Below are 18656 nucleotides of genomic sequence, written 5' to 3' on the forward strand. Positions count from 1 at the left end.
GACTTACTTACACACACTCTTGGTTCTCTTCAGTGAAGCGACCAGCACCGTGTGGTCTGATCAGTCTCTGTCCTGACGCCATGACGTCGTCATCCAGAAAGCTCGCAGCAGCCGAGCAAACGCTCACGTGTCTGCAAGGAGCCACCAGGGAATAGAAAGAGTTCCCATCGTGGGCCCTTCCTGGTCTTGTGTCCTTTTTGTGCAAGTGGGGGCCTGACGGCCACAGAGGAGCAAAAGAATTGTTTCCTGTTTCCAGGGGATTCCTTTGAATGCCAAACACAGCAGCTGGGAAATCAAGTTTTCCCAGAATCACAGTGTTCTTCTTACATTTTGTTTAAACATGATGTGACAGCAACTATTAACGTCTGTTTCCAGAAATGTCAGGGCTGTAATTTTTTCAATTATAGTTGACGGTTAAACAACGCAGGTTGGATTATGCAGGCCCACTTACACATGGGTGTTTTCGATGGTCCCACGCAACCCAAGTTCCAACCTGTGTTCCAGCTGGGCCTTGCCCAAGGACCAGCTGGCGGTTGGGGAATCCGAGCGTGTGGAGGACCAACTTAGTGACACACCGATTCCAACCGTGCGGGCAATGGGCGCCATCTCATGGTGTTCAGGGGTCAGCTGTAATTGTGTAGCACGAGTACCATTAATTAATGCATTCACTGCTTTAGTGTGTGGACAGACACACTGTTCAGTCAAGTTTTTTACCCCTGTGGCTGACACCAGTTAGATTTTCCTGTAACAGGTGAAAGAGTGGAGGGATTACATAAAACACCAGTTCCTAACTCCTAGTTTTCACCTTTCTTATGGTGATCACCTTTCAGAGCTACCCTCAGGGCCCCCAGACTTAGAAAGATACTCAGAAATGGTGCCCTCACAGCTGCCTGGCAGAGGCGTGGACTGGACACAGCAATAGCATCTCTCAGACGTGCCCGTTGTGACTTCCTCAGCAGAATGGGCTTGTTGAGGTGCAGGAGGTGGGAGGGCCCTGAGGAGTGGAACAAAATCACAGGGGCCTGTTGCTCTCCTCGACTCAGGGTCCTGTTCCTCTTCCCTTCGTGCTTTCCCTGCCCAGCTCCCACTTACAACATGGGGATGGCCTGCTGAGAGTGGTAAACCGGTGTGATTGCTGGTGCTCTCGCTCAGGGTTGACATAATTGTCTCAGGAGTTCATTTACTTAGGTAAAAAAAAAATTTTTTTTAATCCTCATCTAAGGACATTTTTTCACTGCTTTTAGAGAGAGAAGGCAGGGAAGAGACAGAGAGAGAGAGAGAGACAGAGAGAGATTTTGATTGGCTGTACACACCCAAAGACCAGGGCTCAAACTCGCAACCTGGGTGTGTGCCCTGACCAGGAATTGAACCGTCTGTAGGATGACGCTCCAACCAACCAAGCCACACTGGCCAGGGCTGCTTAAATGACATTTAAAGTATTTCACCTGACTCAGCACCCAAAATTCCATTCTTGAGATGGTCCCTGGAACCATGCAGAACTGTGGCTTTCACTTCCCTGGTGAGGGAATTGCAAATCGGAAAGGTGGCATGATGACCGAGGACCGGCGAGGACATGCAGCAACCAAATTCTCATACACAGGTAGTGAGAACACGAAATGACACAGCTGTTTTGGAAAACAGTGTGGCAGTTTCTCATCAAGTTAAGTCCTCGTCTACCGTGTGGCCCAGCCACGCCATACCTAGCTCCATCTGCGATGGCCAAAAAGTGGAAACGCCCACTCCCCTCACTGGTGCAACGGAGTGCTATTCGGCAATGAAAAAGAACAGACTACGTGTAGCATTAATGAATCTCTGAATAATTATTCTGAGTGAAATAAGCCAGGAACAAAAGAGTATATATTATGTTTTCATTTATATATAATGTTAGAAAATGCAAACTCATTCATAGTGGTTCTCTCAGGGAAAAGGATGGAAGGGCAGCTTTCAGAGTTGATAGAAACGGTGTGTATCTTGATTGCAGCCATAATTCCCTGGGTGTATGCATTGTCCCAAATGCATTCAGTTGGACACCCCACTAGAAGTAGTTGTGTGCGTAAATTACACCTCAATAAAATTGTTATTTTAAAAAAGTGGCATGCATGCCTGAGATCATACAATTGGGTCTCCGGATACTGAGCCCCCGGCCCTTTCACTCAGCCGCCCACCTCCCCAGCAGTGCTGCGGACTCTTCAGGAAGTTCCCAGTAGGTCTGTGTTTCTATTGTGGGTGATGCTGAGAAGCAGAGAAATCAGATAAGGGACACTTTTAAGTTCTGCTTAATTATTTCGCTAAAAGCAGAATCACTGAATCGTCTCTGTCAGGTAATCTGTATATGTATGTTGTCCCAGATAGCATGCAGTCCTTTATTCTGTACATCATGAGGAATCTCTTTTTTTCCCTTGTGCTTCATCCACTTTGGATGGGATACCAGTATAATGTGAAATCTACAGCCGACTTGAAATTTGACAGGCTGATTCATTTTATACACGATGCTCTGGCTTTTCACAAATGAATTTAGCCTGAGGTCATTCCGGAAATTTAGGGTGACCTCTCTGCAGGTTATTTGTAAAGATGCTCTATTGCTGTCTTGATACATCATTATGGAAAGGGTAATTAACCATTAGATAATGTAGGAAAGAGGGGGGAGGAGCTACAGTTAACCCTTGAACAACACGGATTTGAACTGTGGGTTCGTGTATGTGCAGACTTTTCCCAGTAAGTGCAGAAGGCTGACGGTATGCATTGACATACACCATTTAAATAAGGGACTTGAGCCTCCGTGGATTTTGGTATCTTCAGGGTGTCCTGGAACCAATTTCCCATGGATACCAAGAGTTGTTAACTTTTTTTGAGAGTCAATCTGTAGGTTTTTGACTGTTGGGGGTTGCCCTCCTGGAGAGGAGTTGTTGTTCAAGGCTCAACTGTAGTTTCCTTTCCAAACCGGCTCTTCAGATTCAGGAGAAAGAAGGCTGGTCTGGTTATCTACTGCTCTGTAACAAGCACCACCTCAGATGTTAATGCCTTAAAATAATGATGGCACTGAACTCGTAAATCTACAGTTTGAGTGGGGACCTGGTGGTGACAGCTCCTCTCTACTCCCCTCAGTTCGTAGGCACTAAATCATTTTGGGCCCCTGCCCTCACGTGTTTGGTGTTTGATGGTGGCTCTTGGCTGGGACTTTCACTGGGCTGTGACCAGAAACCCACATGCAGCCTCTCCGTGTGGCCTGGACTTCCTCACAGGGTGCTGGCTGCATTCCAGGGCACACGTCCCGAGAGAGGGGCAGGCAGAAGCCCCTCGCCTTTTATGACCCAGCCTTGGAAGTCATGCGGCATCTCTCCTGCCACACTCCACTTGTCAAGGCGGTTACAGAGGCCTGCTCGCCACAAGGGGTGGGAGGTGGGCACCGTCTCTCTATGGGCACAGCCAGCGTCTGTTGCTATGGCCATTTTGAAAACTCCAGTCTGCCACAAAGACTGCTGTCTTTGATTTAAGTAGAGAAGCGAATAATGCGACACTAACTTTGGCAGAACCTTGTAACGGTTTTGTTTTTTTTAAAAAACATTGCCTCACAAATGAAAAGGAACCAGGGTACATTAGTGATCGTGTGGTAGAGAATTCTGCCTTATGCGTGCTGGATGTGTTCGCCTCTGCAGGTCTGTGGCAGCAGATCATCTAGGCTCAGCTTGTGTCTGAAACACCCAAGGACATGACCCTCTGCCTTTCAGAGTCCACCCAGGTGTCTTCCATCACGCAGGACCTTCCCTTCAGGGTCTCTTTGACTGTACATGGCCTGCATCAGGTTCTGCCACGGGTCAACCCTGTATTTCACTCCTTTGCGAACTTGGAAACACCAGGAATAAGTAGAAAGCTTAAAAGCCGAGGGAGCCTGGATGGTGCCTTAATGTGGGTGTGGCTCTGGGATTTCTTGGGGTTTGCTTGTTTGTTTTAAACAGATGTATTGACGTAGAATTGACCCAGAGTAAACCACAAATGTTTAAACTCTACAGGCGCCTGTAGAACTGTCCTTAACACAGATGAACAGTTTATCTCCACAAAGTTTCCTCAAGCCTCTTATGCTCCGTTTGTCCTGTCTCCCCTCCCGACCCACCACCATCCCCAGCGACCACTGATCTGCTGAGACTATACAGTATTTGCTTTTATTTATAGTTTTGTATAAATGCAATCACAACATGTATAATTTGGGGGGGGCGGAATTCTGGCTTTTTACACTCAGTGTAACTATTTGAAGATTCATTCACATGGTGGCATGTATCAACAGTTCATTTCCCTTTTCTCTGTGAGTAGCAGTCCAGTTTATGAATATCCATGACTTATGTACCCATTCAGCTGTTGATGGACATTTGGGTTCTTTCTAGTGATTAGTTTTTTAAGTGAAGCTTCTGTGAACACCATGTTTGTGTGGACATCTGTCAAGTGGATTGGCTGGATCATGTGGCAGGTGTACATTTGTTTTTTAAGAAGCTGCTAAACTGTCTTCCAAAGTGACTGTGCCATTTTTGCATTCCCTCCTGCGGTGTGCGAGTGTCCCGGCCGCTTCCCCTCCTGGCCGAGGGCTGGCGTGGTCGGCCTCTGGCCGTCCCAGCAGGTGTGTGATGACTGCTCGTCGCGGCTTCCTCCTGCAGCTGCCTGTGAGTCCGTGGTTTTGGGCATCCTTCCGTGTGCTGTGCTCGTCTGCCCTCCACGTGTCTTCTTCGGTGAAGTGTCCATTCAGATTTTTGCACAATTTCTTATCATGTTGTTTGTTTTCTTGAGTTTTCAGATTTCTTTCAAATATTCTGGGTACAAGTTCTTTATAAATACATGATTTGAAATATTTTCTCCCAGTCTGCGGCTTGGTGTTCCAGTCTCTTAAAATTGTCTTCCAGAGCATGGAAGTTCTTGCTTTGATGCCATCTAATTTACACATCTATTTTTTTTTTTATGGAGTATACATGCTTTGTGAGAGACTTTTGCCTAACCTAAGATTCCAAAGATTTTTTTTTCTGCCTTTTTCCGGAAGTTTTATAGTTTTAGGTTATACTTCGGCCTGTGATCCATTCTGGGTTAGTTTCTGTGGAAGCTGTGAGTGAGGTTCATGTTTCCCCGCGTGCACTCTAAGCTGGGAAGGATGGCATGTAATAGAGTGACAGCATTAAGAGCTGACCCATGGCACCAGAGGTGAAAGGGAGAGGACAGGCCTGTCCTCCAAGGGAAGGATGTTGCCAAGCTGGGAGAAACAAGAGCAGTAGTTTCATTGAGGAGGCACTTGGATGGATTGCGGGCGGACCGACTCTGGATTCCTGTCGGGAGAGTGTGCCGCGCTGTTCACCGGGCTCCCTGGAGAGGAGGGCGACTGGGGGAAGCGCAGGGTGTGGCCTTGCTGAGCTGGGTATCGGACCAGACGGTGCTGGGTTGGTGAGGTTCCTGTCTTGGCCACAGTGACAGGGTGACGGTGATTCCTGAGAGTTGTGCCTGCTGAGAGGTGAGGCTCCTTGTAGACGTATCTTTGCAATGCAAACTCGCTCCTCAAGCACCTAAACTGGCGGAAATTTTCATTTAAAATTTTTGGCTCTGAATTAATCATTAACTCGAACACTTGGTGTACACAGAGAGGTCATTAAATACAAGGAGGGGTATGATGCAGTCCAGAGGATGACCTTTGCCTTCAAGGAACTTTCAAAATTATTTCTGGAACATACTGTTTCTAGGCCTTTTAAAGTCATAACCTTTTTCTGGACATAGTTTAACATTTTTCATGACTCGTAATTACAGACTTTCCCTGCTGTGATGTATAGAATCCAGTTTTGAGGGGCCTTTATATTTCTCTCAATGGCCATCGTAACCCTCCTTTCGGGCCTCAACCCCCCCCCACTCTCTGGCCGCATTCTAGTGGGTTTTATACAAAGAAACGAACAGAAAGGGCTCGTAACCACCGTGTATGTGAAATGAAACCAGGACGAGTGGGTGTGGGGGCAGGAGGAAGTGCCCCACGCAGGCCCCGGCAAAGCACAGGCGCCCCCTCGCTGGCAGCTCTCCCGCCACGTGGGCCTGGTTGTACTGGTCCGAGGGAAAGCGTCTTCCCGTTTCTTTTTGGCTGTTGCACTGCAGAAAAGGTGAGTTAGCTATTGAGTTTGGGGCTCTGGAGACAGGTATGAGAGAGTGGGTGGTACCACAGGTGTGTTGTATTTTTTAGATGTTTTGCCATTTTCCCTCGGCCAAAATGGTACCTTGTAGGTGTAGAAACTAGTGCACTGGCAGATTTAAAAGAACACTTCAGTTCACGCTGCAGGCAATACAATGAGTTCATCTTAAGTTGAGGACACTATATTGAGTATCTCTTTCCTGTAGTCACTTCCTTCCCGAGCTACTGCATGACCGACCGCAGGCCACCCCTCGTCCAGTCCGCCTTGTATGTTGTTGCCCTGAGTCAGATCAAATGCATTTACCTGTGATTTCGGGAATGGGAAGTGCTGGCGGGGGAAGACCAGTAGTCCTTCCGGGCTCACGCTCTGTCTGGACACGCTTCAGAAAGTGTTCCAAGGGGCCGGCAGTCGGCCTGGCCTCCGTGTGAAACGTGAGTGCAGGAGGGTAATGATGCGCCCGGACAGGCGTCTTCCCTACTCAGGGCTCGCGGCCGGCGCTGCAGTCTTAGTCTTCTCTCCGCATCCAGGGGATAGCGTGCCGCCGTCTCCGTGGAGTGGTCCCCGTTTCTGCATAAATTATATGTTTAAAAATCTAAGGGTATTCGAATGAGCCCAGAGATGACTGTGTCTATCCTTTCGTCTACTAGCAGCCCTCATTTTTAGAAGCTGGGGCTTTTTTTCCTTTGTGTAATCCTTTCTCTATACTGAAGCTTTCACATCCTCTGGATTTTCCCTACTTTCCCTCCGTGTTTTCCTAAACTGCACGTTACTCACCAAACCTTCGCCCAGTGCCCGCAGAGGGTGCCGGGTTTTCTGTTCAGCGCTTGGTGAAGAACCAGCCCTGGAGAGAGAACCAGGTCCTCCCAGTGCTGTGCATCGCAGCAGGCACAGCGGGACCCTAGCAGAGGTCTCCATGACCACTCTCAGAGCCATCTCACCTTCCTCCCTGGCCCAGTGGCAGGTGTCCTGAAGGGACTCGGAGCCTGTGTGACTGGCCTCTGGTGCCCCGAGCTCTTTCCTGGGCGTGAGGAGCAGCCCCGTTTCACACTCACGAGTGCTGTCGAGGGCAGAGTCAGCACTGTCGCGGGGGTGAGGGAAGGGGCGGTACATGCCTCATTCCCGCCAGAGATGCTGCTTGGTGCCCTTCACAGACTCTGCGGGGTTAAATCCTCGTACTTGGGTGTTTTTCCCATTTTGCATGTGAGAAAGCTGTGACTCCTCCCGGTTACGCTGTGTGGCCAGTTCTGTAGCTAGGGGAAGTGGCCCCAACATTCAAGGCCCAGGGCCAGGTGACTCTAAAACCCATGATCCCTCAGCCATCCGTCCCCTCTACTTCTCAAATAATCATCTGCAGGGATGTGGCTTTCAAATCGGTGTGAAGAATTTCCTAAACTTACAAGTGGAGGAGAAGTCAGCCTTCTGAGGTGAAGGCCCTCCTTCCTGTCACCAGAAGGTTCCAGCAGAGCCTGAAGAGCCTTTTCTTAGCGAAGGTGTTTGCACCGGGTTTCCCTGTGTGTTGTGGCAGCTCACTCTGGGAGGCCTTCAAGACCCCCACTGCCCAGCTGCACTGCGTCCGTCTGTTTCAGAGCCTTGGTACAGAATTGGCGATTTTTGTCCCACGGTTGTCGGAATGCTTAACTTCCTTCTCCTCAAGCACACCTGTTCTCGGGAGGCATTTGGAGCGTGGGGCGACGGGACACAGCTTCCTCCCCTCTGCCTTTGCCCAAGCCCTTCCCCGGCGTGCGCACAGGGTGCGTGTTGCTTGAGGGTCACTGTGATTGTCTCCTGTGGTTGAAATTGCACTTTAGTGAGTGATAGTCCCTGCCAAAGCGGAATTACATCCAGACAAGGCAGAGCTAATTCCTGAGCCACTAATACAAGTACCCACAGCCCGCCCAAGGGTCGTGAATCAGCTGTGGTGTGGCCAGCGGTGCTCACCGGCTGTCATTCCCAGGAACAGTGTCATGGGTTTTCAGAAAGCAGCCGCCGTCATGGTTCCTGTGTGCGCTCCCACAGAAGTCTCCTTTAGGGGGGCATGTGGGGTCACTAATCCTGTCTCTTAGGGTGATGTTTGCTGACTTATTCTGAACTGTCCCCTCCAAATAGGTTCATTGGACCTGAAAAAGTCATAGCGTATTAAACCCCAGTGGATTAGCATGCCGTAGGTTGAGTTTTCATGAAGCGTTCGCATGGTTGGAGCTGTGTCCTGAAGTGTGCTCCCGCTTTGAGCCCATTGGGCAGCATCACGACGGTGAAACGGACCCGCTTCTCTCCCGGAGTCACAGGCAGCTCCCCTTGGACTTGGGAACAGCTGGTCACAGAGGACGGTGTACCAGGCTCCTTCGGATTTACCAGAGCTGCTCAGTTTATCCCAGTGCTCCAGGGAGCAGATTGATACCCTGCCTCCTACCTGTAGCTGCTGTGTGTGTTTTTAGGAAATTAAAAAAAAAATTAAGCGTGACCTTAATAAATTCCCATAAAACCCACTCATGAATCATTATGTTGAAGCATGTTGCTTCTCAGGAAACATTCCAGGATCAAGTCATGGCTTCTGAGGTCTGCCTGGTGTGGAGTGCTGTTGGGCAGGAGCCGCTTCAGCACGTCTGCCAGTTTTCGTGGTGGGGGTATGAAAAGACATGTGACAAATGCACTGCTTTAGTCATTCTTAAGTCCACAATCCAAAGACATTAAGTGTATTCACAGTACTGTGCGTCCACCACCACTGTCGAGTTCCAGAACTTGCCATCACCCCGGTTGGACACCCCCATGCCATTAGGGGTCACCCCCATTGCCCAGCCCTCAGCCCCTGACTACCGCCAGCCTGCCTTCTCTCTCTGGACTTTGCTACTTTGGATATTTTGTGTAAATGGAATAATATATGTGACCTTTGTAAATAGCTTTCACTTAGCGTAACGCTTCAAGATTTGTCCACGGTGTAGCATGAGTCAGTACTTCATTTCTTTTTGTGGCTCAGAAATGCTCCGTCGTGTGGATAACACATTTTGTGTGTCCGTTTCTCCGGCGGGAGACAGTGGGCTGTTTCTGCCTTTGGCTGTGGCAGCTGCGAACACTCGTGTGTGGGTGTTTACTTCAGCACTCGTTTTCGGTTCTTTCAGGGGCACTGGGTCTGAGGGTACCATTGCAAGGTCACGTGATAATTCCGAGACTTTTCTGGCGTCTGCATCATTTTTCACTCCTGCCGGCGGTGCGCGTGGTACGAGGGTTCTAATTTCTCTGTACCTTCTCTGGCACTTGGTTTTCCACTTTTTCCAAATAATATGCTTCCTAGTGCGTGCGGAGCGGTAACTCATAGTTTTGACTCACATTCCCCTGATATGACTAACAGAGAGTATCTTCTCAAGTGCTACTGGTCTGTCTTTCGTCTTAGATAGAAACGTTTATTTCTACATGGGAGAAAGGTTTATTCCGGTCCCTTGCCCGTCTTTACATTTGGCAGTTGGGTTGTTTGTCTTTCTGTTGTTGAGTCATAGGTTTGTTTTTCATGGAAATGTTCAAATATGTATTAATAGGAGAATAGTAAGATGCGCCCCCTGTACACACGGCCCAGCCACCAGTCATGCGCCCCCGGCCCTCTCCTGCTTCCGGCCGCTCAGTATCGTCACACGCTTAGACGGAGCTCCAGCTTCCTGATTAAATAAGTTTCACAGTTAATTTGCTTGAATTAATACACAAGTAAGGTTCACGAATTGCATTTGGACAATATGCCCCTTTTAAATGTTTTGATCTTAAATCTGCTGGCCCCGACTCCCCGCTTTTTTTCCCTTTCAGTTTGCCCTTTGGAAGGATGTGGATGGTGTGTCCCACGGAGCTTCTCCCTTTAGGTTCCGCTGACCACAGCCCGTGGCGCTGTCCCAGGGGGAGACTGCAGACAGAGCTCTAGCTCTGGTTGGACGCCTGCAGTTCAGGGTGGTTGCGGAGAGGCCTGCGCAATGGGGCTGTGTCTCTCCGGGGAAAGTCATGTAGGCCCTACTCTCTCTCTGTGGTGTCACTGCCGTTGGAGTCATTGTTGCCAAACAGTGCCCGTTCTTTAGAATCCCCCTTTGTAGAGACGCTCCACTGGCTGTTTGCTTGTCCCGCTGGCCAGTATGGTCGGGAAAGTTTCACCCGATGCTCCCCCTCCCCTGGTTCGCCAGCACTCAGGTTCCTCAGTGATCTCCGGGCTGGGCCAGCGCACTTCTAGGAGCATCATTGTGAACTCAGGGATTTGACTTTTCAGATGCCGTCTGTTGTACTTCCAGTCACCTTTAGTTTTCAGACTGTGGTCCTGCCTCTTGACTGCACACTCGAGCCCTCAGGGGACCTGTAAAGAAAATGACGCCCATGTCCGTGGGACCAGCCTCCCTAGAGCAGAGCCAAGCATATGTCACCTTGGAAAGGCTTGGCAGGGGATTCCGATGCCCAGTGAGGATGGAGGGTCCTTATGGAACCTTCCTCCCACCCTTCCCACCTCTGGGACACAAGAAGCAGGACTCTGTCTTCAGGGTTGGTGGCTCCCCCTGGGCCGCCTGCCTTGGCTTCCTTCCTTCCTCCCCCTGTAACACTTGGACCGCCTGATGAGCAAGCCCCAGACTCCCCTCCCTGGACACGTGCCACCCCCCTTCCCTGACCTGGAACGGAGCTTGGCCCAGCTCCCCTTAGACGCCCGTGGATCTGCAGCCGGAGCAGGTCTGCCAGTGTACACCACAGCATCCCTGGGCTTCTGCGTGTGACTTCCAGGGCCTTCTGGGGCTCTCCGCATTTAACGGTCACTACTGGCAGGGGTGAAAACCGTCTCTTGATGAGTATTTTCCTCCCTTTTCGACATTACATCCACCTCCATACCACACAGAAAAAGGTGCGCCCTACCTGCTTCACTGTGATTCCCAAACACCCCTCCAAATCCTGCTCACGTTCTGGGGCTGAGGCAGCTGAGGCACCATGGGTGGGGGTCTTGTTTGTAATTTACTCCTGCCTCCTGAAGGCAGGGCTCCAACCCTCAGCTTGTGACACCCCAGTAATCAGCCCTGGGAAGGACCCGCACCTGCTTGTGTCGGCCCTGTGGACAGACATGAGGAAGTCGGGGTGTGTGTGTCAGAGAGGGATGAATCATGGTTTCTGGCATCTTGCCCTGTGCCCATAAAAGTGGCATTTCCTTAAATAGATCAAAACTTTGATAACTATTTAAAGAACATGTGGTATTTGGGGGTGTATTTTATGGTCCTTAACTAAACTTCAGACAAATCAAGACATTTTAAGATGTTCTATGACCTTTTTTTTTTTTTGGTGGAGATTTGTGTGATTTCTTGGCTTTCATACCCCACCCCCAACGCTCAGTGCATAAAAGGCACACGGAAGTGGGCCCACCTGAAGGCCACGGACAGAGGACAGCGTCATCTCTGAAGTCCCAGGAGCAGGAGAGGGCTCTGTCCCAGCTCAAGAAGCAGGAGTAGGAAATGCCCAGCTGGTTCTGCAGGGGCTGTGAGGGCATCTGACGGTTTACACGTCTGAGTTTATGTGAGCGTGAACAGGATGGCAGACGGGCCTGTGAGACGGGCCACGCACGTCTGCCCCATCAGCTCGCTGGGCCACGGTTCCTGGACGGAAGGGCACGTGCCGTTAGGAGAAGACGGGCAGGGCGCTCACTGGGGCCTGTGCTTGGGGCTTTTTGGACTTGTGTTCTGGCCCACATCCTAACCCTCTCGTCCGTGCCTGCCCTCATCCCAGCACACACTGGTCTCATACAGCAGAAGAGCCCTGCAGCGGCCTGGAGACTGAATGCAGAATCCAAGCTCATTGATTAGGAACTTTCACAGTAACCCCTGTGTGTCTCTAGTTTAGAAGAAAATCTTGTCCTTAGAGAGCTTGGTGCCATCGCCTGTGAACAGTGAACAGCAGACAGCAAAACTCACGTAAACAGCGAGTTTTGGGGCTGTAAGAATAGTTTCTTTTAAAGGGACCAGCTGGCCTGCTCCAGAAGCTGTCGGTAACGCAGTCAGGTCGTGTGCAGGGAGAAAGGCCCTCGACCCTGCCGCCAGCCCCGGGGTTAATCCTCGGAGCATAAACCTTCTGCCTGGAGGGAGGTGTATTGGAGGGTGTGTTTTAAAATCAGTGCCTTTCCTCGCACCCTGAAAATGCCAGTTTTGAAAATAGGAATTCTATTTTTGACACCCTTTGAAAAGAAATAAACATGTAGAAAGTCTGTGAAAGTTGTAAAACTATTACATATCACTTAGGTGGCTTTTAAAAAGCTTTGTCAGTGTTCTTCCCATAATAATTTGCCATTGCTCACCATGCTGAATGGCAACCCAGATGTTAATTTGAGACATTTTTCAAGTCTTCTTGTCCTCTCAGCAGCGCTAATGCTATTGACCATTTTAACTCTCTCTGCCTTTGGCTTCTGGCCTTTCCCCCACCGTTCTGGCTGCCCTGCGTGTCCTAGTGGAGGCTGCTTCCCCTCTGCACGGTTTGTACATGAGCAAGTTCCGGGAGGCTTGGTCCGCAGCCTCCTTCCTGCCCCTCGCCCACTCCAGACACCATGGAGGTTGCTACGTTTCTGCACGGCAGCCCCAGGGGGTGGCGGAGGTTTCCCAGCTGCATTAGTACAGCGAGGGCCAGCTGAGTCGTAACCATGTAGCCAAGAGCAGGGGCTTCAGTGAGGGAAGAGCAGCCTGGGGACCTTGCCAGGGATTCTCTTGCCCCTTGTTGTCTGAGAGTGGGATCTGTGCCATCTCTACAAAGTGTCTTTCTATCTCCTCTGCAACACGTAAACAAAACCATAAAAAACCTCACATGTGTAAATCACCTTACAGTTCCACAGTGATAACAACTCACCATCTTACCTGGGCTGGGGTTTGTACGTCCACTTGGTAGGTGAGAAGCTTCTTCCTGGGAGACTGGACTCCAGCAAAATCCAGGGTCAGCACTGTTCACCTGGCCCTGGTGGGCAGGTGAAGCTATCATGAATTGCAGGCACCAGGAAGTGACAAGCAGAACGAACTCCCTGTGCTGTTGCCACCCTCCACAGAAAGCAGCAAGGGAAGGTGTAGCCCCAGGCCTCACTCACGCAGCCTTTTTTGGAATCTGGGCAGGGGGCAGGGGAGTGAGGAGGGGAGGTGGCGAGAGGCCAGATCTAGTGGTAGCCGGTAAGCAGGCAGGCCCTTCTGGCCTCCATCACCAAGGAAACCCAGCAAGGGCCCTGGTGTCACTGCTCTGTCACTGCTCTGCCCTGGAAGTCTGGGGCCCACTCGTGGGCCTGGCTCGGGCTCCATGTGTGTGTGGCGGTGCCAGGAGGAAAGGTGTGCAAGCAGGGGCATTGCCGGGCCCTGGCCCTGGCTGTGGGGCGAGTGGTCTGCACGGAGTGGGAAGGGAGCTGGCTCCTGTGGGGGCAGCCGTTCCTCTAGCTGTTGAGTAGTGCTGTGCCTCTCGTACATACGTTTTCGTTTCTGCGAACTCCGTCATTGTACTGATGGACTGTGATGGCTGTGGAATTGAGAGCTCCAGAGAGAAGGCCAGGGGGGCTCCCCTGTATTCACTGCGCTTTTCACCCCCGAAGAACCAGATCTGTTGTTTGTACACTTCCATATTATGTCTGCAAAACTTTGTAGTAGTTTGTTTTTTTTTTCCAGCCTTAAACATTAAAAACAAGTAAATAGTGAGATGGGGAGCAGAGGATGCCGGCCTGCTCCCTTAGACGGAGGGCATTCCCCACTTCCTTTGGAGCACCTCAGTTTCAGGCCTGGCTCATCACCCAGGGTTTCTCTGGACCAGGTCAGGGGCAGAGCCGTGAGGGGAGCGCCCCAGGACCCCACCCGGGTTTTGTGCCTGTTGGTTGGGATGCCCTGTCTGGCTTCCGTCCAGCCTCCCCTAGTGTAAGGGAGGTGGTCACGCTGGCTAGCCGGCCTGGGTTTGGGCTTGAGTTGTTTTGATTTGGAAGTCTGGTTGTCAGGTACTTAAAAGTTAACTCTTCCTACCCTGGAACTCAAGAAGCCATTGTTTCCGCTTTCTTTAAATTGCTGTGGCATGTTTTGTAAATGAAGTTGCCGCTCTGACTAAAGATTCCAGGTTTGGGGTTGGGTTTGTCTTGAGGAAGCGGGAAAAGCCAGGGTTCCCACACCTGGGGAGCTGGGGCGCAGTGGTTTCCTCTCCTGCAGGAGCCTCCGCCGTGAGGCACGGTGACGCCAGGCACGTAGGCGACTCTGCCAGAGACGCCTGCCTTTCAGGGAGCCAGAGAAGGGGCCGCAGCGGCAGGAAGTGGGGGTTTGTTTTCCTCCAGCAGCAAACGTGACCTCTGGGGCAGGGGCTGGGAGTCCTGGGCGGCACGTGCTGCCGCGGGCCTTGCTCAGAGCTGGGACGCATCAATAAGAAGCTCCTTGCCTTGGGGGTCCATGCAGTGACGCCCAGCATCCCTGACTCTTTCATTAGGGGCCTTAGTCATGGGGACAGGGAAAGTGCAGTCGGACTTGGGACTTAGACTGGAGTCTGAATGATCACCCAGGTCAGCCATGTGACCTGGGCCTCTCTGAGCCCCCGCCTCCTTAAACGCTCCTGGGTGTTGTGAGAATTCAGTGACTTACTGCCTATAGGACGTTTGAGACGAGGTTTCCCATCCCTGTCCCCCTACTGCCAGCCTAGCACCTTGGACAGGTCACTTCCTTCCGTGGTCCTGGTCCCCTGGGTGGAGCTGACGCCCTGGCTGGATGAAAGAGGCATGGTGGGCAGTTACTGGCAGCACCTGTCAGCACCGGTAGCTGCCCGTCCCAGAGACTGCGGTTGCCATTGGCGCAGAGGCCCCGTGGAGGGCGGCCAGCCCGTCAGTACTGTGGAGGGCGGGCTGTGTCTGCAAGGCCCGAAGCCTGAGCGCCGACCGCAGCACGGAGTGGGGGTCTTCCCAGACCCCTTTGTTCGGTGTCACTGGGCGGCTGGCAGGTGTCCTCTCAGATGGCATGTCGGCTGCACGCTCACTGCAACCTTTTCCTGCGGTCCTTGCAGCCCTTTGTGCTGTGACCTGGCGACTCCTCAGAGCAGTTGATGAGCAGTGCCTCCCGGCCAGGTCAGGTCTGCAGTTACGAGCGGAGTGACCTCCGTAGTAATCGCCCACGGAGCTGCCGCCCTTTGGACGGCTTGTGTTTGAGTGGAAGACCCCAGAGGGCAGCGTCCTGGGTGCTTGCCGTTAGGGGCCGGTCGTTTGAAGACAAAACTTATGGAAAGTTGCCTGCCGGAGGGCTGTCACTGGGCCTGGTTCCCACCCTCCCCTCCTGCCCCTTGTCCGCGAGCTGCGGGTCCCCCACTTGGTGTCAGGACCCAGCAGTCTGAGAAGGGGTTAGGGTGGCAGACTTCGTAAGCCTCTGTATCTGCGCAAATAGGAATAGTGTTAGTGTTGTTCTGGCATCGCTGGTTCCTGGGAGCAGGTGGCCGCCCTCAGTAGTACAGTGTGGTCTTTCTCTGTCACCTGAGGGGCGAACTCTTGGTGGCTGGAGGTGGCAGGAAATCAGCAGTGAGACAGAAAACAAGAAGGGTGTGGAGAGTGCTCTCGTTTTTATTTTGTGGCATTTACATAAAGTGTAAGAATTTCCGGAATTTCATTGTGGAGTTTTATCTTCAAAAGGATTTTCGCAAATAAGGATAAAGGCGACCTCCTAGCTGAACTGCACCATCATATAATAAAAAACGCTGAATGGCAGGTTACTTCATTAGTAGCAAGTCAGTTAACGGGAGTGTGGAGTGAGGTGCCTCTTCCACGTTGAGGTGGCTCTCGGAGCAGCTTGCAGCCACCGTGTCACTTGGCTCCTCGTGTTTCCTGACGCAGGATGGCGGCTGTTGGTGGCTTCAGAATGCAGAGCCCCTAACTCTGTAAATATTTGCCTTGAGTCCCTAACAGGGGAGGTCAGGCTAAACCAGAACTTTTCTTAACTTAGACCATCTATTCCCCAGTACCCCGTGAGACTGCAGAGCTGTGGGCCTCATGCCCAAGGTTCTTCGGGGGAGGGGCGGTGGGTGGGCCGGCGTGGGGGAATGGGTGAAGGGGCCAGTCACTGACACCAGGCGGGTCTCCAGACCCAGCCCCCAGCACGCTGGGCTTGCCCCAGAGGTGCACAGGGTTTGATGGCCTGTGGCATCTCAGACCCCTTCACCCTCCTTAGCGGTTCTGGGAAGATCACAGTGTGTGTTGCTTATGTGTTTTTTGTTTGTTTTACATTTTCCTTCAGAATATCGACATTACAAACTTCAGCAGCAGCTGGAACGACGGGCTGGCCTTCTGCGCGCTTCTGCACACCTACCTCCCGGCCCACATCCCGTACCAGGAACTGAACAGCCAGGACAAGGTGAGGCGGGCTGCGGGCAGCCCAGCTCCCAGCACCCTCCTCGCAGAGAGGGGGCGGGGAGTGAGGCATGGAGGCGGTGCCCTCCACCGATGGGACCGCACCGTTGGCACTGCACACGCCACAGTGCTGGCTCAGGGTGGCCCCGTTCTGGCTTGCTCTTATGCTGGGTCCAGGTTACTTATGCTGAGGCAGCCAGTCCCTGACCCACCTTGTGTGGGACATTTGCCTGGTGCACAAGTAATGATACCCCTAGTAGGAGCTGTCAGTCCTTGCAGTGACAATATTAACAATCAGGGCTTCACCGAGAAGTGGCCGAGGACGGCCAATCGAGGCAGCGCCAACCACAGCAGGCCAGCCTCCTGCCGCCTCTAGGCCCAGGGCTGGCTGAAAGCACAGCTCCGTGCAGGCCCAGCTGTGCTCTGAGATGTCCCACTCAGGGAGCTGCTTAGGGACAGGGTCAGGGAACAGCCCCTGCCCAGATGGGCGCTGGGAGAGGACCCAGGCTCAAGCTCTCCTCCAGTCTCCTGTGTACCCCAACATCAGCCCCTCGTGCCCTTCAGACAGCCCTCGGAGGTTCTCCCAGTGAGAAAGCCCTCCTAACGGGTGTTTCTTATTTCGTGTTAGCTTTGGGGGTTCAGGTGGCTGTGGGCTGATGTGTTGGAAGCGACCCTTTTCTATAGTGAAGAAGGAACGAGGGTTTGGGGACCGCTCCACAGCTGGAACAAGTGGAGCCTGCAGGGCCCTGTGGAGGGTGGCGCGTGCGGTGTTGGGCCCGTGGGGTCAGTCGGGAGCGCTGAGGGCTCTCCGGTGGTCCGCGGGGGTGTGCCAAGAGGGGGTGTGCGTCCGTCTCTCCCCAACGTCATGTGTAGTCCGGGTTGCCTTGCTCCTGGCCTTGCTTGTCTGCCCCAGTCACACGGTTTCTTTTACAGCGGAGGAACTTCACCCTGGCCTTCCAGGCGGCTGAGAGTGTCGGCATCAAATCCACACTGGTGAGTCCCCGTCTCCCCTGCGGAGTCGCTGCCAGGCTCTTCCTTCCATCAGGACGCGCTCGCCTTGTGTTCAGGGAGGTGCCCGGGGGATGTGGCGGCCTGAGGAGGAGGAGGCTGCGCGGGCCCCGCCCCAGCTGGGCAAGCCGGTGCGGGCGAAGTCGGGGTTCCACCCTGCCCATGGGCACTTCACGCCTCACAGGAAGTGCCGCAAGTTGGGAGGGTGGCCTCCATTACAGCCCCAGCAACCTTGAGCCAGGCTTCCTTAGTCGCCTTCCTCCATCACCGCGTCCTCGGTCAGAAGGAAAGTGCTAGCAAGTTCACAAATGTCACCGTCAGAGGCATGTTCCAACAGTCTGCCTTAGTTTGCCGAGCCAGAGGGAGAGGGCGAGTGCCGAGTCCCAGAAGGTGGCTTTAGAAGCTGAACAAGTGGCTTCCGCACTCCACGAGGGTCACGGAAACTGCCCCTCACGGAGCGGGAAATGGGCCATAGAAAACCCGCGTGTCTCGGGGTCTTGTTGAGGCCTCCGCTTGGCACCTGCAGCAGCTCGTGCCAGACGTGCTTCTGTCGGGCTTTTCCTTGTCACTGGCTCCAACGCGCTGGGAGGAGAGGCTGCCCCCAGTGCCGAGCCGGTCCCTCCGCACCCGCGAACCATCATGAGGGGAGCTGTGTGCTGAGGCGCCGTCTACAGGGTTGTCAGGGCGCAGCTCGGGGGCTTCCACAGAGTGAAGAACCCGTGGGGCCAGGGCAGGGACCCCCAGCTCTCCCTCGGGTGCCATCTCCCCTCCCCAGGGGCACCCGTCACCCCGCCCTGAGGAAGTGTTCACACTGCAAGTGCGCCCGTGTAGCACTGCATAAACACGGCTCCTGGAGTCCCAGAGTCCCTCATCGGGATATTCTACATTCTTAAAGTGCTAATAGATGAAAAGTGGGTGGTTCTGCACCACGTCACCAGTGGGCAGCCTTTCCACCCCCGCCTGGGGGGCCGTGCAGAGCCGTGCGGTGGAGACCGGCGGGCTCCCTGGGAAAGTCACAGGTGTCTTCGGCTTCGGCGGGTCTCTTCGGGAGACCCCTGGTCACACAGCAGCGCCCGGGGTTGCCCGCGTACACTCACACGCCCACATCAGTTAGCAGCTCACAGGTCACGGGTATCCTGCAGAGGGCAGTTAGAGAACAGTCCCTCTGGCGGTCTGAGACGCCC

The 18656-nt window shown here is 52.9% G+C and overlaps 1 protein-coding gene across 2 annotated transcripts in view; it reads left to right on the forward strand.

Moving 5' to 3' along the window:
- Positions 1 to 18656, forward strand: part of SPECC1L (sperm antigen with calponin homology and coiled-coil domains 1 like) — a 107051-nt gene that overhangs the window by 85320 nt on the left and 3075 nt on the right. For both annotated transcript variants that reach the window (XM_045819785.1, XM_045819786.1), the window contains 2 exons: positions 16352 to 16468; positions 17398 to 17457. In XM_045819785.1, the coding sequence (XP_045675741.1) occupies positions 16352 to 16468; positions 17398 to 17457 (177 nt within the window). The remainder of the gene's footprint in view (positions 1 to 16351; positions 16469 to 17397; positions 17458 to 18656) is intronic.

This window comes from Phyllostomus hastatus, unplaced genomic scaffold (assembly GCF_019186645.2).
Source record: "Phyllostomus hastatus isolate PE091 unplaced genomic scaffold, TTU_PhHast_1.1 phas_scaffold_387, whole genome shotgun sequence".
In the NCBI taxonomy this organism is placed as follows: Eukaryota; Metazoa; Chordata; class Mammalia; order Chiroptera; family Phyllostomidae; genus Phyllostomus; species Phyllostomus hastatus.